The 19,736-nt window shown below is 42.2% G+C and overlaps 2 protein-coding genes across 7 annotated transcripts in view; one reads left to right on the forward strand and one right to left on the reverse strand.

The window, feature by feature from the left end:
• Positions 1-19,736, reverse strand: part of Rhogef3 (Rho guanine nucleotide exchange factor 3) — a 164,295-nt gene that overhangs the window by 87,561 nt on the left and 56,998 nt on the right. For all 6 annotated transcript variants that reach the window (XM_076761934.1, XM_076761932.1, XM_076761931.1 and 3 more), the window contains 4 exons: positions 18,935-19,227; positions 14,734-14,980; positions 12,944-14,390; positions 10,887-12,099 (listed from right to left, as the gene is read on the reverse strand). In XM_076761934.1, coding sequence (XP_076618049.1) covers positions 10,887-12,099; positions 12,944-14,390; positions 14,734-14,980; positions 18,935-19,227 — 3,200 coding nt within the window. The remainder of the gene's footprint in view (positions 1-10,886; positions 12,100-12,943; positions 14,391-14,733; positions 14,981-18,934; positions 19,228-19,736) is intronic.
• LOC143340246 (venom acid phosphatase Acph-1) overlaps positions 1-19,736 on the forward strand; it is a 105,487-nt gene that overhangs the window by 35,568 nt on the left and 50,183 nt on the right. The gene's annotated exons all lie outside the window — the stretch shown is intronic.

The raw sequence follows: 19,736 nt of genomic DNA on the forward strand, positions 1-19,736 counted from the left end.
CAGTCCACTTTTTCTACAGCGTTAACCGTAATTTGATCATTTCTAGGCATTTAACAAAACCATCTAGCTTTCATAGTTTCAAATTCGAATTTGTGTTTTTCAAGAAATTATACGATTAAATTCTTATGGAAAGAAAAATACCTTGTTTGAAATAATAATTGCATCTGACATTTATCTATGACTACTATTTATGTTATACTAGTTTAAAATAATATTGAGTAAGAATACAGGCGACCTCTCATTAAAAATATATAGAATGCACATATTTCAGTTTGCTAAGTTTCAAATATTCATTTAATTTCGTTTCGTAGTCGCGAAAAAGGAAACGGTCGACCAAAATCAACCGTCCCATCGTTGAAATATTTTTCGTATAGAATACTAATTATTTAACGTTAATTGTCGGAGAAACTACCACTGGCAAATTTTCACGATAATTTCTCTGACGCAGCAATTTTAGTGCAAACAATTCCATATGAGCAAATATCGCGATACCTGGCGCACTCGCGATCATCGAAGTTTGAACACCAGCTGCATTCAGCGAAAAAGCTGCTCGAAATTCGACGAATTATCGAGGAAGCAACGAACGAACTTTTCTGTTTCTTTCAACGTTAAAAAGACTTATTATTATTCTTGAACCGTGAAATTACTACGAAGGGAGGATCGATCTTGAGAAAGGTCTTGTTCAAATAACTGGGAGTTCTGACGTCAACGATTTTGAAATTTGCATACACGCAGCCGGGAAGAACCTGACGAATCGTAAATTATTCTGTAAAAGCTTCGCGGGGCGAATCAAATATGCATCTCGGCAGAAAAGCCTCATGTTTCTCGAGTAATCTCGAGTTCGATTGACTCTGTGAATCCCCTGGGGAACAGGATGCCTTCTGTGCCCTACTGAATCTGTAATTTTGTTGTTATTTTCTTTTCTTTCGGGTTACGTGCCTTTTCGCTTTAAACATTTCATCGCGAAAGCCCACGTGTTTGAGCTGGATTACTTTCAGAGATTAATTCCAAATCTATTTCTAATTCATATTTTGTAATTTATTTTTCAAGTATTTCTTTCAAGATTTTTGAAAAACGACTCTGGAGAAATTTACGAGCTAACAAACTTACGAGTAATATTGCAAGTTACTTTTGATTTTTTCGAGCAACAAATTTCAACGTTTGATCGTTATATTAATTAATTTAAAAGTAGATTAAAGTCATCGTTTGCGTAATACGGGCTCGTCCAATCCGATAATTACCGACAGAAACGTTGTGCACGCATCCCGCAAATTAGTTTAAAGTGCACTTGAAACATTTAATACCAGCAATAGTGTTTTAACAAAATTATCGGGATTGCTTTAGGCGAATTCACTATTTGAGATTCATAATTACAGTCAATGGTAGAATTTAAAGTAGCGCGTAACCGTTTGAATAATGGCGAAGCGCAATCTGTTCTCCAAATCATAAATGTAATTTAAACAGAGCGCGTAAAAGGATTTCGAACGCGGAATTTCGAGTAATTCTTTCTATCTGATTACGCAAATTGGGTAAAGTAAAAATGCGTATTTAAATCAGAATTTCGACGTTCGGTCTTTTCAACGTCAAGGGAATTTCTCGCTTTAAAACATTAAAAAGGTACGGGCTCCTTTATATTGCATTTTCTGGAGCACCTAGAATATTTCTATAAATTACACTGGAAAATTTTTAAAACTGATAAAGCCAATTATAATGAAACAAACAAAACTTTCTAATGAATCGATATTATGATATTAGATAACAAAAGTTTTTATATATGCTACCATAATTCTGCTCTGCGTATTACATTTTTGTGACCAATGTCCAAAACCGATAATGAGCCAGGACATTGATGACATTTATAAATGCAAAACAGGACAAGGACTATATTGTTTACAACAAGCATGTCGAACTGAATTTCACCCGAGGGCTAATTTGCACTTTGCTACTATGTCGCGGGCTGCAAACAATTAATTTATCAGCCAAACATATTTTAGATACCATTATCCAGTTACATCGATACCAGTCTCGCTATTATATCAGAAGCAAACATGTAGAAGATCGAAAAGAAAACAAAATTTTCTACCTATGTACATTCTGGATTAGATTTAATTGTGCTCTATTGTAAATATACTTTTGCTAAAATCTTTGAAAACAGTAGGTCAGGGAAGAATTCAGGGAAAGTATGGAAGCAAAATCATTATTTTAAATCCAACTTGTTCGAACAAAGGGCTCTGGGGACCCAAGGTACTCCGATTACCAACAATCGTATTTCAGTTATTGACGTAAGGGTTGATGTTTCATTTGTTATCCCAAAGGGGATCACGCAATATAGCGATAGAAATATACTGTGTCTCGAATGAAAATTTCTACTTTAAATAAGAATTATTATTCGCAGAAATGTCACGGACGGTTCGTGGCTTCTGGAGTTCTGGAAATAGGATCGAAATGCGAATTCAGCAAGCGATCGTCTCACGTAACGTTAGTCGACCTTCTGCATTGTCGGCAGTGAAAGCATGTAATTTCATCGCCTCCTTCGTCGTATCATTCGACCTCAACGGGTGTACGTTGCAGGTGCAACGTACCGCGGTTCGCTCTTCGTCAAGATAAAACTCACCTACGTGAGCAATTCTTGTCAAGCAAAACTCCGGGAACGGAATGCAAATTAATTTTATTATCGATCGATTCTTCCCCGAGACGGGAGAAATCTATTCCACGGCCCGTTTACGTGCGTTACGAACGACAATACTGATCCCGTTTCCGGTTACAAATGGCGATATTGTCCTCCTTCTCGATCGAACACAACGCGCGAGCACGATCGATGCTCGCAGGATATTTTACACATCTCGTGCGTCGATTTGCATTAGAATGTTATATTACAGCGGTGGTTAAACCTTGTCATGATACTGGCGATATATCGTCCGTCATAAATACTCGAGAGCGCATCCTCCATTGCAGCGTTCCTCAAATTGAGGTTCGCGAGCATACTGGATGGCTACGAGCTTTCAAAACGTGTAAAATTATTCTACATTATTTATTCTTTTCTTGTTCTGCCTTCCTAAGCTAAATTTTGAAAGTAATACTTGGATTTAATGAATTGAATGAGTATAAGAGAGACGCAGTTTGGACACGCGTCGTTACATCATCGCTCAAAATAAACTTTTAATATCGCCAATAATCTTTACGACGTCTTTGTGGATCAAAATAGAACACCCAGTGTCGCGATGCAAATATGGGTAAACGAAAACCGCGAGAAATTGCTTTTAAAATCGCTTTATTGCAGGACCATGTCGTAAGCTCGCAGTCTTTGGCTCCGATTATGGGGCATTAAAAAAATTTGTTGTCCCAAGCTCTTTCCAAGAAATCCGGGGACGATATACGCTGACGAAAAAATCAGGAACCTACGCTTGCATTTATATTTATGTCGACTACGGCGAATTTTATTCACTGGCGTGATTGAGTTTTCGAATTCGATAGCATTTTTTCGACGCAATGTCAATGTACTGGTATCAAACGAAGAGTAAAACTATTTGGTGTCAAACTGGATATACGCATTGCACTTTATTTTTTTTATAAATTCCATTAACAAAATACTAAGCTCGTTTTTTATTCACGTATTTTGACATTAGAGAAAGTCGAAAAAAAGTGTTGCAAGTTATTTTGTCAAAAAAAAAAATGGAAATTTTGTACGCGAAACTTCGAAGTGATCGAGTTGAAGTATAAGTAAAAACAGGGAGTAATGAACAGACGCTCCAGCCAAATCGTATTCAATCAACCACGATGCATTTTCAACCACCACTGTCTCGAAAACAAAGCGTTGGATGGAAAAATTTTATTCTAGAAACTTAATCGAATTAATGGGCAATGAGAGGCGAAGGGAAATTGGCAGCAGCTAACATAAAGCTTCCCGTATCGATCGTACGCTATCGCGTGATGCGCACTCTAATTACCATTTATCAGTAAAGTAACAAAGAAAATAACGACGGTCACGTAAATTTGCTGGAGGTTAATGATTACCATACACAGGCACGGTAATTTAGCGGTTTAAACTTGTCCATCGGTGCTCTCTCTTTTCGAGACGGACCAATTACTGACTTTGTAATTAATGCGAGCTATTACGGTGGAATCGTACGAGTACGTTTCCGTGGAACAGCCGCCCGGAAGAAACCAACTAGTCTAAATTGCACAGACATATTCGACAAACGATTTCGCGACTATTTCTACACTTTAGGAATCCCTTTGTTACTCAATTACCGCATTCTTTGTCCGTCGCATTCGTACTCTCGAGCGGTATTTTTACAAACAGAAAAAAGGTAATTCTATTTAAGTCTGATTTATTTATCTACTTAATCTGAAAATGACTTGAACTTGAATCGTCTCTCTTGTAATATTATGATGAAATATTTAAAACAAATACAAACATTGAAATACTTATATTAAACGTGAAAATGATTCTCAAATGTAGAGTGTACATATTTGTTTAAAAGATAACGAACAGTTTGGATTGGATGAATTCATAAATATTGCTTTCATATTTTATAACGAATGCGCATCGTTAACATAATCAGGGGATAATCGAGCGTGTAAATCGCGCGAAAGTAATGGATTTGAATAAAAATACATAAAAATTGCAACGTTATGGAAATGCAGTGGGATTGGAGGGGGGAGGGGATAGCAAGAGACGCGCGAAACGTAATTATAATCAATTCGGTATTCGATTTGATGTCTTTCGATGGGACGGTCCTTTGTGTTTGTTTCGAGCGTCCTAATCGATACGAGTGCAGCTTTTCAATTTATCGAAAACCGTTCGCCATAAAAGCACGAACGTTATTGGAGCGGCGCGCGTGTGCGCGGCACACCGCTTCAAAGAAATATCGCGGTTTAAAGGCGATGGAATACAGGTAGCGGCGAACAGGTGAGAAACCGGGATGCGAGGCCATCTGTTAGTTTCAGAATAAAGTAGCCGGCGCAGGTCGATTCTAATAGAACCTCCAGGTAGCGCTTACAGCGAAGAAATCAACGACGGGAGAAAGTGCATTCGCCCGGTGCAATCGATGCACCCATTTAAACTTGACACTCACCCTTGTCTTTCGTTCGACAGCGAAACCGGTTCGCTCTTCCCGTCTACGTAACCGATTACCTTCACCTTAATTGAGCCGAATTCTAACAAAATTCCGACTCCAGGTCGGCAGAAATATGAAATTTTTCACGTACTGCGACGGGAGAAAATGAAGTTTAAAATTGGCACTTGTGCATAGAGCTGGGTATCTAGCAACTGGGACGGACGATAACTCTATTCCAAGCGAAATTAGAAAAAAAGTGATGCAGCAAAATTTTGCACTGTTTACCATGACCTATCGTACGTTTGTAAAGTTTTTTTCGCGAATGCACCGATGCAATTGCACTTTTTTAATGACAGAACTGACTGGTTTCTTTTGCTTCATTCATACTGCGTCTAAAAATGTACAATTTACGTTAAACGTATATTAATATATTAATTTAAAAAATCAATCTTTTCCTCTTTCTTCCCCATGCACGAAAGACAACTTATATTTTATTTTATAAAAGATATAACCAAGCAAAATTATTATTAGTTTGACCCCTTCACCCATCCTCTTACTCTAATTTAATGTAATTTTTGGTGATATTCGTATCACTGGAAGGGAATATTTAGAATCAAACGATTGCTTAAATCAACTCTAAAGTTGAAAGTTCATTCATCCCCAGGAGTCATATTTAGTTCAAATTATTTGAAAAAACAAGAATTGGACGGAAATGTCAATGTGCCAATTTTTGCAACAGTATTTTAAAATACGGTGACCCAGTACTGGGAACTGATTGCCGGGCGATCGAATTATATCGCGAAAGCGTTTATTATAAATTTCCATTTTTATTTGACATTTAAAACCGCGACATAATTTAGCGCGAGTAAAAGACCCTATATTTAAATTATGACAGAAATAAAAAAAGATTTTCGACCGAAACTTGGAAAAATTACTGGTTTATCGCGACTACAATGATTAATTACTCTATCCATCCAGTTAAGAATTTGCGAAATGAATAACAATTCTTGTGTCTAATTGGCATTCATAACCTTTGCAGGTTTCTATGAATTTCCAATAGGTTTGAGAACCAAACGACCACCTGTCGCGTAAATTCCTATCCTTTGGAGATTAATACCATCTGTGTAGACGTAGTTGGAATAATATTACATACTAAACCGAAAATCAAATTCCACGATAGTAATTGCTACGAAATACGTTATAATTAACTGATAATAATCCTGTCAGAAATAATCTAATTATGTGACGCGTTGAAAATATATGATTACACGACACACGATGAAACATGTTTTTCAATGTCGCCTTAGGGAAAATATAAATCATTAACCGTGCATTAAAGAAAAAACATTCCTTTATTATAAAGAACTTTTGTAAACAATTCCTCGAAGGAATAAGTATTTTTAGATAGTACAACAAATCGTTCGTTATCTTCGACATAATTTACCGCGACTTTAAATGCGTGACTCGAGTTCATAAGAGTGTTGTCTTAAACAGCTGACACTATAAATTTCAATGGTAACACTATAAATTTTTCCTCTTTAAAATTTTCTACCTTGAAAATATCTGCTGTCAAACTTCCAATAAATTGTTCCTGCGAACGACAAGAATGGATTAGCTTTTATGACACGCTGGATATTTATAACTATGTATTTATTTCGTTTGAAGCCAGCAAACACAACGAAAACAAAGCGTACCTCTATTTTTGGTGCACGGAACGACAATCTAAAGATTAATGTCCCGCGCATTTTATTTATAATTTACCAGACGCGCGTAGAATACGATATTAAACTCTACGAAAATCGACAAACGATTCGTCCTTCCGTCGAGCACGGTTTGTTCCGAAATTTTTGGTGAATGGGTAACGAATTTCGAAACGGAAGACAAACTTAAATGAACGATCTCATGGTCGCGCCTTGGGGACGCATGAATAATTCATGAAGGAAAAATTAACAGTCTATTCACACATGAATGGAAAAGGTAATACAAAGAAAGCGCGAATCCTGTAAAAAAATATCTAACAATGCATTGTCATGTAAAACGCGCAACGTGGCGATGAAAAATTAAGAAATATGTCGCTGAAACGTACGTGTCAATTTCTCTAGCAAACGTTCTGCGAATATTTATCGTTCGTGCTAACACGAATAGTTTCGTCTCTTTCAAGAATCAATCTGTGGAGATTTTTTGGTTCCTTCACGATCTCAGAAATTACAAATATACAGAAACTGTAAGGTGATTTAAAAATAATTTTTATCAATCGAGGTGGAAATATTACAAAACAGACGAGTCGTTCGAAAATTAAACTACTTTTATGGAGTTTGTCTCATTTTATGGGGTTAAGGCACAGTTTTTCGAACATTGTTAGCATTTTGAAACATTAAAATTCTCCAATCTGTTCAGAAGTTATGATTTTTCAAATATATACATGAAATTTCGGGGGAATCATTTCTGGTCAGACATTGTATTTTTGGTAAGAAATTTTTTTCTCAAAATTGCGTAGGATTTCGGGGGTATGTGTATTGACCAAAAATGATTGTAATTGATCCCTGCAGCGAAGAATAATTTTTTCAGAATGTTTTGAAATTTTTTAATTTTGGCGAAAAATTTGTCCACCCACGCCCTGTCGAGGTTCTCAGTCTCGTTTGTATGCCTTGCTTTATTTTCATAACTGAAATTCGACAGTCTATTGTCACAGAAACTAGGTCATTATGAAACATTAAGGAGGCATTCTAGCGCAAGAGCTCCAAAAATGCATACAATATTTAACAATTGATCAGACTACACGTACACGTAAGCCGTTTTATTTTTGTTATGACATCTAGGGTCCCTGGTTCTAGCAAAATTTATTTCTCTGACATCGAATATATTAAATATACTTTCAGTTTTGAAGAAGAGGTTTTAAATAAGGATTTACAAAAACATAGTTTCGAATCGATCGCAGACTATCGGTATTATCCCTCGGCTTATATCTTGGTCAAAATTTATATATTCGAATTTCTTCATCGGAATATCATTGAACGACCCTTCGCTGGTTTCAAGGAGCATTTTTATGCGACGACCATCGCGAGATATACGAATACACAGGGGGATGGGGTCGCTCCAGAAAGTTGTGCGATTTAAAAGAGTAAAGAAGGAAGGGCGAAGCTCACGACTTCGCGGTACTTCCCTTTTCCGGATTAAGTATTGGCCTGAGACTGTGGGAAAACTTCCTACTCGCTTCAAAAGTCCAAGGACACGCGAAAATACTAATAAAAATGTTACATTCAGTATTAGTCACTGTTACAATTCCACGATCGAATAAATCTACTATAATAATTTCTAAAAACTAACTTCAATCCAAAGAAACAGAATTTCCCTTGATAATTAACAGACGGACCCAAACTACGGTCAACAAACGCGGTACTACTGTATTATTTCGCCTAATGATTCGAACCTTGAATACTCCATTACATATCCAGGCACAAAATTTCTATTTACCAGAAAGCAGGTCTTCCGTTTCATTATTTCGTTGGTCTCGTTTCCAACGGTGTTTCGTTTCGGTTTGTTTGCCGTGGCCATATTTTTGTTCGAACGCTCGACTAAATTTTCAATCGTTTGTGCCGTTTGTCGCGCGCACGTACGATTTCCTTTGAGAAATCGGGCGTGCAACGTTTCAGAATTTTATAACGTTTCGTTAAGCATCGCTTTCCGCTCCCTCCCCTCCCTCCGGGGATCCTCATTTTGGGCCGAATTAACGACCCCCGGGTGTATTGTGTCGTCGTGTTTCTGGTCGTGCTCGGTATAAACTGGAATCGCGCGTGATGAGCGGTATAATGTCCCTTTGTCTGCTGAGCAGACGCGATCGCGGATTCCGCGTGGGCGACGCGTGGGCGACTTTACACGCGGACGTAACCGGTTCGACGAACGTACGATTACATCGCATTACACTTTGCGCGTTTGTACGTTCGTCACTCGAGAGCATCGCTTAAGGTTTCCGTATCTGCGACGTGGACGGACATTTATTCGACACCGCGCGACAAACATTGACGTACAGGCACTCGACGTGCAAATTTACCGCCTCCAACGTGTACTAGACACGGGCAAACACAGGTTTGATATATTAAGCGCGTCGTGTAAGATGATACGAGGTCGATGGTAGTTCTCAATTTTGAGACGTAGCAACGTGACGCGTCTGATTCTATTATCAAAAAACCATGGTTCAACTAATTCATTTCTGATGTCGTTACGATATTCCGCGACACGAATAATCTCGTTACTTCACGGGCAAAGGGTTTTGCGCGCTCGCGAGGGTCAAAAAAGCTTAACGGATGGAAACAATACGTTTATGACCTGAATATTCTTGCTCGTTGCATAGCAAATGCACTTTCGGTACGTAGCGGGTATCACAAATGTTTCATCGTACCACCGAAGGCATTCGTGCGAATATAATTTAGTCAGAAAGTTGCTATAGCGGTTGGACAATGAAAGGAAATGGGACGGTTTTAATCTAAAATTAAAATATTCTAGAGGAACGGCGACGCGACGAGCGCGATGTTTTATAGCGGAGTTTACCAACGGTCTCGATCGTTTCTTGCGCCCGCTGTTACAACAACGGCCGCCCGACTCGGTTCGACAGGTTGATTAAAATACCTCGCGACGTTGAGTAGGAGAATTAACCGACGCGAGTGTGTTTGCCCCATAGAAACGAACGTCTGTCCAAGCCGGGGATCGAAGCATCTACTGCAGGGAACGTGTATGCCATTCCGCCATTAGTAACTTCGGGTTACGACCTACGGACTATCACTCGCACCGAGAGAAATGGTATAACCGAGACACGAAGTAATTGGACTTGTAGAAAATTGGTTTCCACGTGTATTAACATTGTACAAGCTACAGGGACCGTTCCATCGCCCAGCGTACTCGATATCACGTAGTTTATCAATAAAAAGCAGACCATCTATTCGACGTACGTGTCCCGGTTATGCGAGATTATTCCGCACGACTTCGTTTCGCTACGTGATCATAGTGCGCCGCATCGATCGACGAAGGGAATTAAAAATTAATGGAAAATAGGATTACAGGCGAGGCGGAAGAATCCTTGAACGTCTTACTAGAATCGCTGAGAGATTCGTGTGGTCAAAGTGCTCGGTGCCGGGGAACCCAATGGGTTTCAAATGGAGAGCCAATTAGAAGAGCAATCGAACTTCCAGACAACCGAGAAACTCGGTAATCTGAACTTGGGGGATTTAAATAACACTGTCGCTTGTTCTTTGACCGTGAATCGGATAAATGGAGGTAGCTATCTTAATGGGTGTTGCGTAAAGGAAGTCGTATCGGGCGTCTATCGTGTAACGGAATGATGAAGGAATATCGACTAACGTTTCTATTTTCTCTCTACGATCGACAAAACATATCTGGGGGGTTAATAAGACTTTCTTAGGCGATCTGGGAGGGAACTGCACGTTTAGGGGTGGCTTTTCGATTTTCTTCGGCCCTTTGTTTCTATAAAATTTAAATACTCCTCAATTAATAAAAGAAATAAACAATAAAAGAATTGTGTAAGAGAGAAAAATAGGGGTAAACCATCTCGTCATATACCATTTTTATCATACTCGAGCAAACTGTGCAATAACGAATTTAACAACAATAACTTTGTAACCCTTTGGAAACCTTCGAAGCGCATGTTTCCGGTTGATTCGCTTCGTTGTTTACAAATAACCACAAAAAGGCCAAAGGCGATCGAAAAGTCGTGTTTACCCGCGAACGAAAAATGATAAACTAGTAACACTGCATGTATTAAAATGCATCAAAGCGATTTGAAGCGAATGGAATCAACGTTGAGTGACTTACCCATCGGTGTTGTGCGTCAGGAACGATTTCGGCAGGGACAGCGATCGCTGATGAGGATCCAAACAAATGTCCCCGGGCAGAGAGTCGTCCCCTCTCGTGGGAGCGCTTCCGGGCCTGGACAACATCCCGTCCCTCGGCGGTTCCATCAGCGTCTTCAACGAGCCAATCACTGCATCCTCCATGGGGGTGGACGCTCCGGAACTTTTCGCGTTCCTCGGACTCTTCGTCACCGTTCGATCGGAAGTGGTGACCCAGATATCGCTGCTGGAAGACGACGAGGTGGTCGACGAAGATACAACCTGACCGCTCGGCGATCTGTTCACGATACCTTTCCCCTGGACCGGCGACACTTTCCTGTCCTTGTTTTCGCAACCCTCGAAGCTACCGGCGAACTCGGGTTTCCTATAAAATCGATGATGCTCCCTCTTCTCCGTGTTCGCGTTCGTGTTACTCCCGTTGGATCCCTCGAGCGGCGACCATCGATTCGATTGCTTCAGCACGCTCTTCGGCTGTCTCTCCTGATACTTGGACGCGTTGGAATTGTTTTGATCGCGATTACCGCGATTCTTGCGCGACGAGGTCTCGCGATCGCGGAACTCGCGCTCGTCCATTCGTTCTAACGACGCCGGGGACGAGCTGGCGCTTCCTCTGCTCGCGTGGCCGCCAGCGTCCGTTGGGAGTCGCTGATGAGCCGGGTAGCTCTGGGACAACTTCATGAATACCGGAGCCTGGTTAGGAGAGTACAGAGTGTCTCTTTGCGAGCAGTGCGGCCAGAAATCGCAGGTGCTGCTGTTGCAACGTAATTTCGTGTCCGGACTGACGCAGAAGTCTGGATTCATCGACGAAGGGTTCACGTTAGGGGTCGTCGCCCCTCTTTGAAGCGTCTTCGGTCGTCTCGACTGTTGCTGTTGCTGTTGTTGTTGCTGTTGTTGTTGCTGCTGCTGCTGCGTTTGCTGCTGCTGTTGCTGCGACTGTTGCATCGCCGGAACGACGGATTTCGTAGATTGCTGCTGCTTCGACGATATAAAGTAAACGTCGTACGTATTCGCATTGCCCCGTCTTTGCTCCTGACTTTCTTCTCGGCGTTCAAAGCGACTCGAGAGAAGATTCCTGGCCACTACACGGCTTCTTGTACCGTAAAGAAACTCGGTTACCGCCTCCGTTTCACGGAGAAGCTCTTCGTTTAATGCGTCCTCGGTCGACTGCGCTTTTCCTAAGAAACACGCACGAACATGCTATTGTGGCAATAAACGAACCGAGCGTGGACTATAAATTTATTTATAGAACGCAAAAGAACAGGAAGTTTTTCATCGAACACGTTAGTTTCATGTGCTTTTTTTATAGATTTAGGACAGTGCATGGTGTGTTGCGTGCTATTCTGCTCGGAACAGCCTTCGCACGTTCGGTTGTCAAACGATCGCGCTGTATTTCTAGCAATTTTATAGCGCTTTTAATTATAATTACAAATTGAATGTAACAAGTAGGCCAACTGAATATTATGATTGCGATGTCACGCGTAATGTGATACCGGGTCATAGTGGCTATTGCATAAAATGAAATGATCATTTGCAATACATGTACGTACCGTTTGTTACGAAAGTGGAGTCTATTGTTTCTTAAACGAAGTTTTTGCAATGTTCATGAAACATATTAATTTGTTCTATAAATTGTCAAAATTAACGAGGGTAAGTTCAGGTGCTGAACAGAATGATAAAGAGTAGAAACATTTTAAAAATTTGATTGCTAAAAAATAGATTTTTCTTCCGATAGCGTCTGTGCTCGCGAAGCATCTAAGTCTGCCTATCGATGAATATTAAAATCGTATAACGAGCTAATTAGGAGTCATTAGCGATTCACGATCGATTGAAATGCAAATGAAATCATTCTTTTATGTTTTCATGAGATCCGAAAGATACGACGATGGCAAGCAAACGTGTTGAGGCCTCGAGCAAAGAATTCACATCCAATTAAATAAGTGCTCACAATATCGCCGAACAATGAACGTACAGCAGGTGATACGCAAGCAAGAAACGTACGAACGGTTAGTGAATACGTACTGTTTTGAAGCGTGTGGCGTTTCCTATCGTTTCCCCGCTCATTGGAAATTTTAACAACGACTCTATGAGGTTCGTTAGACTCCCTCGAGTGATCTCTGCTCGGTGTTGCGGTGCCGGGGGACCTCTTCTCGGGTAATTGAAGACTTCTGGATCTCCTTACTTTAGATTGATGAGATTCCGGGGATACTTGAGCCGTCCTGGCGCTCTGATGTTGCCTCGAAGCGTTCCCGCGTCTAAAAGGATTTGGCGTCGGTGATCTGCCCTGCCTCTCGGCGCTGCTCGACGACGAGGACGAGGACGAAGGCGAGTTAAACGACAACTGCTTCCCGGACTCCGACGATCCGGGCGATCTTCTCAATCCCTGTTGGCTTCTGTGATGACGGCTCTGCCTGTTGGGCGAAATCCTCTCGCCGTTGGCGCGGATCGACTCCGTGGACGAGTTCAACGCTATGATCGAGGACGAGACCAGGCTGAGGTTCAACGACGAGCTGGGATTGTCGTCCTCGTCGCCGTCGTCGTATCCCTCCACCGAGGAGTCCGTGTTCTCGGCCAGTCTGGGCATGGTCGCCCTCGTCACGCAGCTGTCGAGGCTCCTGAAGCCCATCGAGGACGAGGAGGAACTCGAGGATTCTAAATAACGCTGAATGAATTGCGATCTTCTCGTGGAGGATTGATCTTCCAGCGATTTGGCCTGTGCCATTCGATATTGTTGTTGTTGTTGTTGTTGCTGCTGCTGCTGCTGTTGCTGTTGGCTACTGGTGTTCTGCCTCCTAGTTCTGGACGGCACGTTCGATGTTTTCCGAGAGGAAGACGGCAGGGAGCTCCAATTTACTTGGCGCGGCGGCGATGGCGGCGGGCTGATAATGTCGCTGTCCACTATGGCGTTCGATCGCGGCAGGAACGGCGCTTTCCCGTAGTTGCTTCGTCCGGAAGAGTGTTTAGAGGACGATTTTCTACCCACCACGTCCTGGAAAGCTGGCGGGGGCGATATGATCGGCGTGATCGACGGCGGTGAATGCGATTCCGGGATGCTGTGCGGCGACGTGCAAGCGCTGCTCGCCACGGACTCGAAATCCTGGCCGTGAAGAGCCAAGTAGTCCGGCCTTTGACCGTCCAATCTCGAGAATTCTTGAGGACATTTCCCCGGCTCGCTGTTGCAATGGTAGTCGGCCAATTTGACCGTGGCGCGTCGCGGCAATGGCAGAGTTCCCGTGGTCGCGGTGACCAAGCTGCTCTCGTAACTTATCCTTCGATTTTCGTCCAGGGACCTTTGTTGTACCTGGACCCAACCCGATCGACCCAAATAGACACCGTCCACCTCTCTGTCGCACCATCTCACCGGCGACAATTCCCTGCTGCAGTCGCCGCTGATGAAAAGTTCCCCGGAAGTGCCGCTGTTACCCGACAGGAACGAATTCGAGGATTCTCGACGACGAGAACTCGTCACCTGTCCGCAAGTTCATCGGTAGAAGTACACACGGGTCCTCGAAACGCTTAGGTAGCCTTCAAACTTTTTTAACAAGAGCTAGCGAATTTTCAGACCCCTCGAAAAATTTTACTTGCAAACGTACACGGGGAATAAAAAGGTGAATCTCACCGAAGAAGGCGCTCGAAGTTGCATCGGACGACAGTCATAATACGGTTCGAAGTTTAAATAAAACGAGTTGGAAAAAATTTAGAATCCAGTGAACATTTAAAGCGAAAGTTTACGATAGGATCGAGTTAAAGACGAGCCTCAGGCGGAATGGAGAATAATAAAACGAACTTTTTTTTTCGAATGTTTTACTTGCCTGCCCGTGGCTGTCCTGTCGATGCTGTTTTAAACTCGAGCTCGACGATATCGACGCCGTCGTGTCGTGCCGTTTTAAGGATGGTATTGAAGTGCCACGTGTGTACGAGCCTCGTGTGCCTCCGCTTGATTTTCCTCTGCTGCCAGACTGGCTTTTATTGCTGCCGACGCTGTACGTGGATCCTTGAGAACCCACCTCCCAAGGATCTGAAGTACTGCGTAAGTGCAGGATCGACACGTTCGGGCCTCTGGAAAAAATATTTATTTTTATATCACGGAAAGTTGTGCTTGGGCAAATAGGGAGATGTACGAGGTAGAAAATGGGGCTGTTCGCAGAAAATTTATAAACCACAATGAACCATTGTACCAGTGAATTTCTTAAATTTTTTAAAAATGTATTCAAACCCAAGACAAGAAATTTAATTAGATCCTGAGATATCAACAGACATACGTTTCCAAAATGGAAAAGAAATGGTATAAGATACCGCTACACCCCAAAATGATCTAGCAATGCTCTCTCGCTTTTTATACATTTTTTGCAAGCGGGAAACGATACAAGACTCATTTATCCGTGAATGGTCCCCGGTTTGCCCTCGAGAGAACCACCCTCACAGATCGTCGCGGATATAATACACAGATACGTCTGCAGTTTGTATTGGCTGAACTCGATTTGAGGAAGTTGTTGCACCGTTGCAACCTGGATGCGCTGCTTTTCTCCCTTCGTCTCGTACAATCTCCCCGTATAAATATTCATCGAGAGTACGTGGCTAGCGATATAGATATCGCTAGATAGAAGAGAAGCAAATAAAGATGTCACGAGGGGGAAAGAACGTAGGGAAACGAGAACGTTGCATCCATCTTGCTTCGAAATGCCTGCATAAACGGGGACTTCTTCCTTCTCGATTTGAAACTGCCGTGAGATAGCACGAGTCCCTGGAATACGCGGTAAAAGCCGGTAAACCACGAATCAAGGTAAAACGGATCCGTCGACGTTTTAGGTTCCAACGAAAATAAATGCGCTCGCTGTACTTTACGGGGCGCGGACACGCTTTCGATTTAACTGTGATTAAATGCACAAACGGAACTACTTTCCTCGTTTCTCTCAAAACGTGTGCGTTAACGAAAACCCGATAAACAGAAATTCTGAAAAATAAATTTTGTTTCTTTGATATCCACCTACGATAATTATTTCGGAATAACATCGTTTGAAGATGATAGACTGAGGTTGAAAACGTTTATGTCTTAAACCACATTTGTGTTAATATAAATCCTGCTTCTGTGTTTTGAATTTAAATAATGTATTCGTTGAACAAAGTGGAACAGTCTGTGCGGGCGCAGCGAAACAAGATGGTTTTCGTTATTTGAAAGCAAGTGGCCGCGGAACGAAGCGTTTTAAACGTTTCCCAAACGCGGTAGCCGAATGTCAATTCTTGAACGCTTCGTTCCTCGAAGTAGGTCGCGGAAGAAGTTTTCGAAATGAAATCCGCTATGCGTCTACCGAGTGAATTTCGGTACGTCGGCGTGACAGCTCGACACTTCAGTAATTCACAGGCGTCCCTCCACCGTTTATCATTAATGAATCTCGGTGAATGCAGTCAGCGGCGCGAGGAAAGAAGACAACGGCAAAAGAATAACCTTCCGCCGTAATGATTCATAAAAGAAGGAGCAGCCAGGGAAATGGGATTGTTGGCAAGATTCGAATCGCGCCCAGAGTGGTTAAAACACTGGAATAAAATGACATTTCAATCTTCCAAATGACTCGATTCATTTCGAGATTGGACACTGCGAACCGTAACGCGCGAAAATTCTCAGATCGGTATTAAATCGATTGCAAATGTATTCTGGAAAATTATAAAACTCCGCATTTTATTAACGTTGATTTTCGATTGCTAGAACTATCGAACATTATTTATTTAATATACCACTAATGGAAAAGGAAAGAGAGATGTAATTTTATTTGCACAATTTCCAAATTTAATTTAATCCATCGTGTTTTGATTCGCACAAGGGTCGAAACGTTAATTAAAAACGCGTTCGTAACATTCGTTCAAAAGTATTTTCGATTCCGACTACCGTCCATGTTATTTTCGGCGCAGAAAGGAGAACGAACGGGATTCTTTTTGGTCGACACCGAGGTCTATTTGCAGTCAGACTTAGACGGATATCAATATCACCGAATACATTATCCCGTGATTTGTTTCACACTGGATGTCACACGTTAAATGTAACGCTATTTCTGGACGATCGTATCGGAGAATCCGGATATAGATGTCCTGGATTAATTATATTTACCTTTTAACAGACATCGTCTACAGGGTAGCTGGCTTCCCTCCGTTTTCACACTTGGATTAAGATCACTCTTGCGCGTTAAATTAAATACCACGTGTCACATCAAACATCGCTTCGTCACCGGAGATCGATGCACTGTCATTTCGAAACCGAGTTAAAGCTCGCATTGATCAATGCATGCGATATTCACTTGTTTTGTCTGGCCTTAATATATTTCGCGTAGTAGATTGGTTTAAACTCGTCGCGTAAACTCTTTTTCGAATGGAAAAATTATTCGAAAAAAGTTTGATAATTAAAGTGAGTAATAAATTCGTTCGAATGCTCCTAACAGAACGTCGACCTATATTATATTTACACGTAATGCTTTTCAATCAATTAGATCATTTGTGGATGCATTAGCGCGCGTAAAAGCTTTCGTTTCCGGTGATGGTGAACTCAGACGTTCCAGTATAAATCAATTTTATAAAATTTGGAACGAACAAAAATCTAAAATAACTGCAATCCGTTTTCGTTACGTTATAAATTCCTATCTGGACTTTTTAAATCAACGCTTGGCGATATTTTTCTGTTCTAGTCTCAGACGTTCGGACGCTTTTAATCAAAGCAATAACGAGAGCCTAAACATCGTTGTTAGGAAATTCGCGTCAGAGACACTATTCCGCGACAGATCCGTTGTTTACGTTGCCGTCAATATTGCCACTATACTCTTCAATCATGGTCGTAAGGACCTCGTCAATGTTTCAGAGGTATTAGATGTCAATATTGTCGAGACACTGTACCAAAATTGGCTAAACAATTCACGAGAAGACGAGCGCGACGAAGCACACGCGAGGGCTGTCCGAGTGGAAAACAATGCACGAGGCACGACGATGACATTTTAAGAAGCTAATTTAATTAAATAAAAAATATATTCCAACGATGTGTTATCGCATTTTGAGAATTAAAAATTGTTCACATAGTTTCGCGAGAGTAAGCATCCAAATACGAACGAAGCTATTACCCAACCTAATAGATTCGAGGAAAGGAAACTGGTCGGTTTTTCGTCGACTCGGTGAACGCGGTAAAAATGATCCGGGACGACTAATTAACCGTATAGGGGTTCGGAAAGAGCTCTAGGAACTATCCGGCTCCCTCCGCCGTTTCCTCGTTGAATTTTGCATTCGCGTGTGTAAACAAGTTACGCTCCGCGGGGAAGCACCGAGGGCAGCGAGCGATGCAGGAAGACCGCCGCGTCCTTTCATTGAGCTTCATGAAAGTTACATCGCACGTAACCGTAGTCGAAGACTGCAAAAAGTAAACGTCGTAGACACGGAGAGGGAGCGATGGAGAGAGAGAGAGAGAAAGAGACAGGAGCAGAAGTAAACTAAGCAACGATCGAATTAATTTTCTTTTTACCCGTCCGATATCAACGGTCCCCACCGCGGTATTAATCCTACGACGAACGACGCTTTTTGCGGCGTCGATCTCCCACGGAACGTACATTTCTCGCAACCCGTTCGATTTCGCTCTTGCTATTTGTCTATTCCCCGCGTGTCCTTTTTTGGCGCGCGTCGAACCTCGGCCAACGAACTCCCGGATAAGCCCACGTAAAAAATTCAGGAGAGATCGACGCCCGTAAGAATAATTTTCGTGCTTCGTCTAAGAGACTTTTCGATCACCGGGAACAACGTGGAGACACTAGTCGCAGGGCATTCGTCGTCCAAATGGGAATTGTTAATCACAGTTCACACGCGTGCACTTAAAAATCTTCGAGATGCAAATTGCGTCACGTTGGAACCGAGCTACGAAGAAAAGAACGAACAGAGGCGAAAGGGAATCGTCACGGAAACTCGCGAGGGATTTTCTGTATAGAAATGCGTGGGAGACGGTACACGGAAGGCAGAAGAAAAAGGCACCGAGAACACGCGCGTTACCTGTCGCCGCGGGAGCCGGTGGCCGTATTCGAGATGTCGGTTGAATCCGCGGCTGGACTGACTCTACGAGGCGGCAGGGCGGGAGCAGGGGCCTGGCTCGAGGACGAGGACGAAACGGGCCCTATGACGCCCACGGTGCCCCCACGTACCCCGTCCTCCGCCGAATGTTGCCTGCTCGAGGATTGCGAGCTCTGCGACAGCCATCGGCGACCGGCGCTTCTCGACACCACCGTCGTCCCACCGGAACCAGCTGTCTGATGGGACACTGGCCCTCCGCTGTCCAACGACGTGCTCTGCGAACAAAAATTCGAATCACCATCGTTGCGTCCAGGAGCATCCTCTAGGGCAACGATCATCGTGATCCGCCCCTATTAGAACAGATAATTAATCTTGTAAGAATTCAGAAAGAAACGTGAAATGTTCATCGAAATATTTCACATAAAATTGTAGTCCTTCGTTGGGTATGTAAATAAAAACAGAAGCAATAATCGAATAAAAGATAAAAACATTGTCATAATAATGTGTCACGATTTCTGATATTTGGCTACTTCCGTCGTAGAGAATGATAATAACACAATAAAGATTAAAGTAAATCTGACTTTTAAGTATTGTTTTATTACCGGTTTCTATTAAGTAGTGCGAAATTTCATGCGACTGTGTCACAGTTATCGAACGACTGAACTCGCAGGTCCGTAAGCTGTTATTCTCTCTGTTTACCTATCAAACCGTTTCCTTATATCCGACTGTTCTCACTGGATCCTTGAGTTCCAAGTCAAAATAAATCCTAATGTTCGTGTACTTT

Source organism: Colletes latitarsis, chromosome 3, assembly GCF_051014445.1.
Source record: "Colletes latitarsis isolate SP2378_abdomen chromosome 3, iyColLati1, whole genome shotgun sequence".
NCBI classification, from domain to species: Eukaryota; Metazoa; Arthropoda; class Insecta; order Hymenoptera; family Colletidae; genus Colletes; species Colletes latitarsis.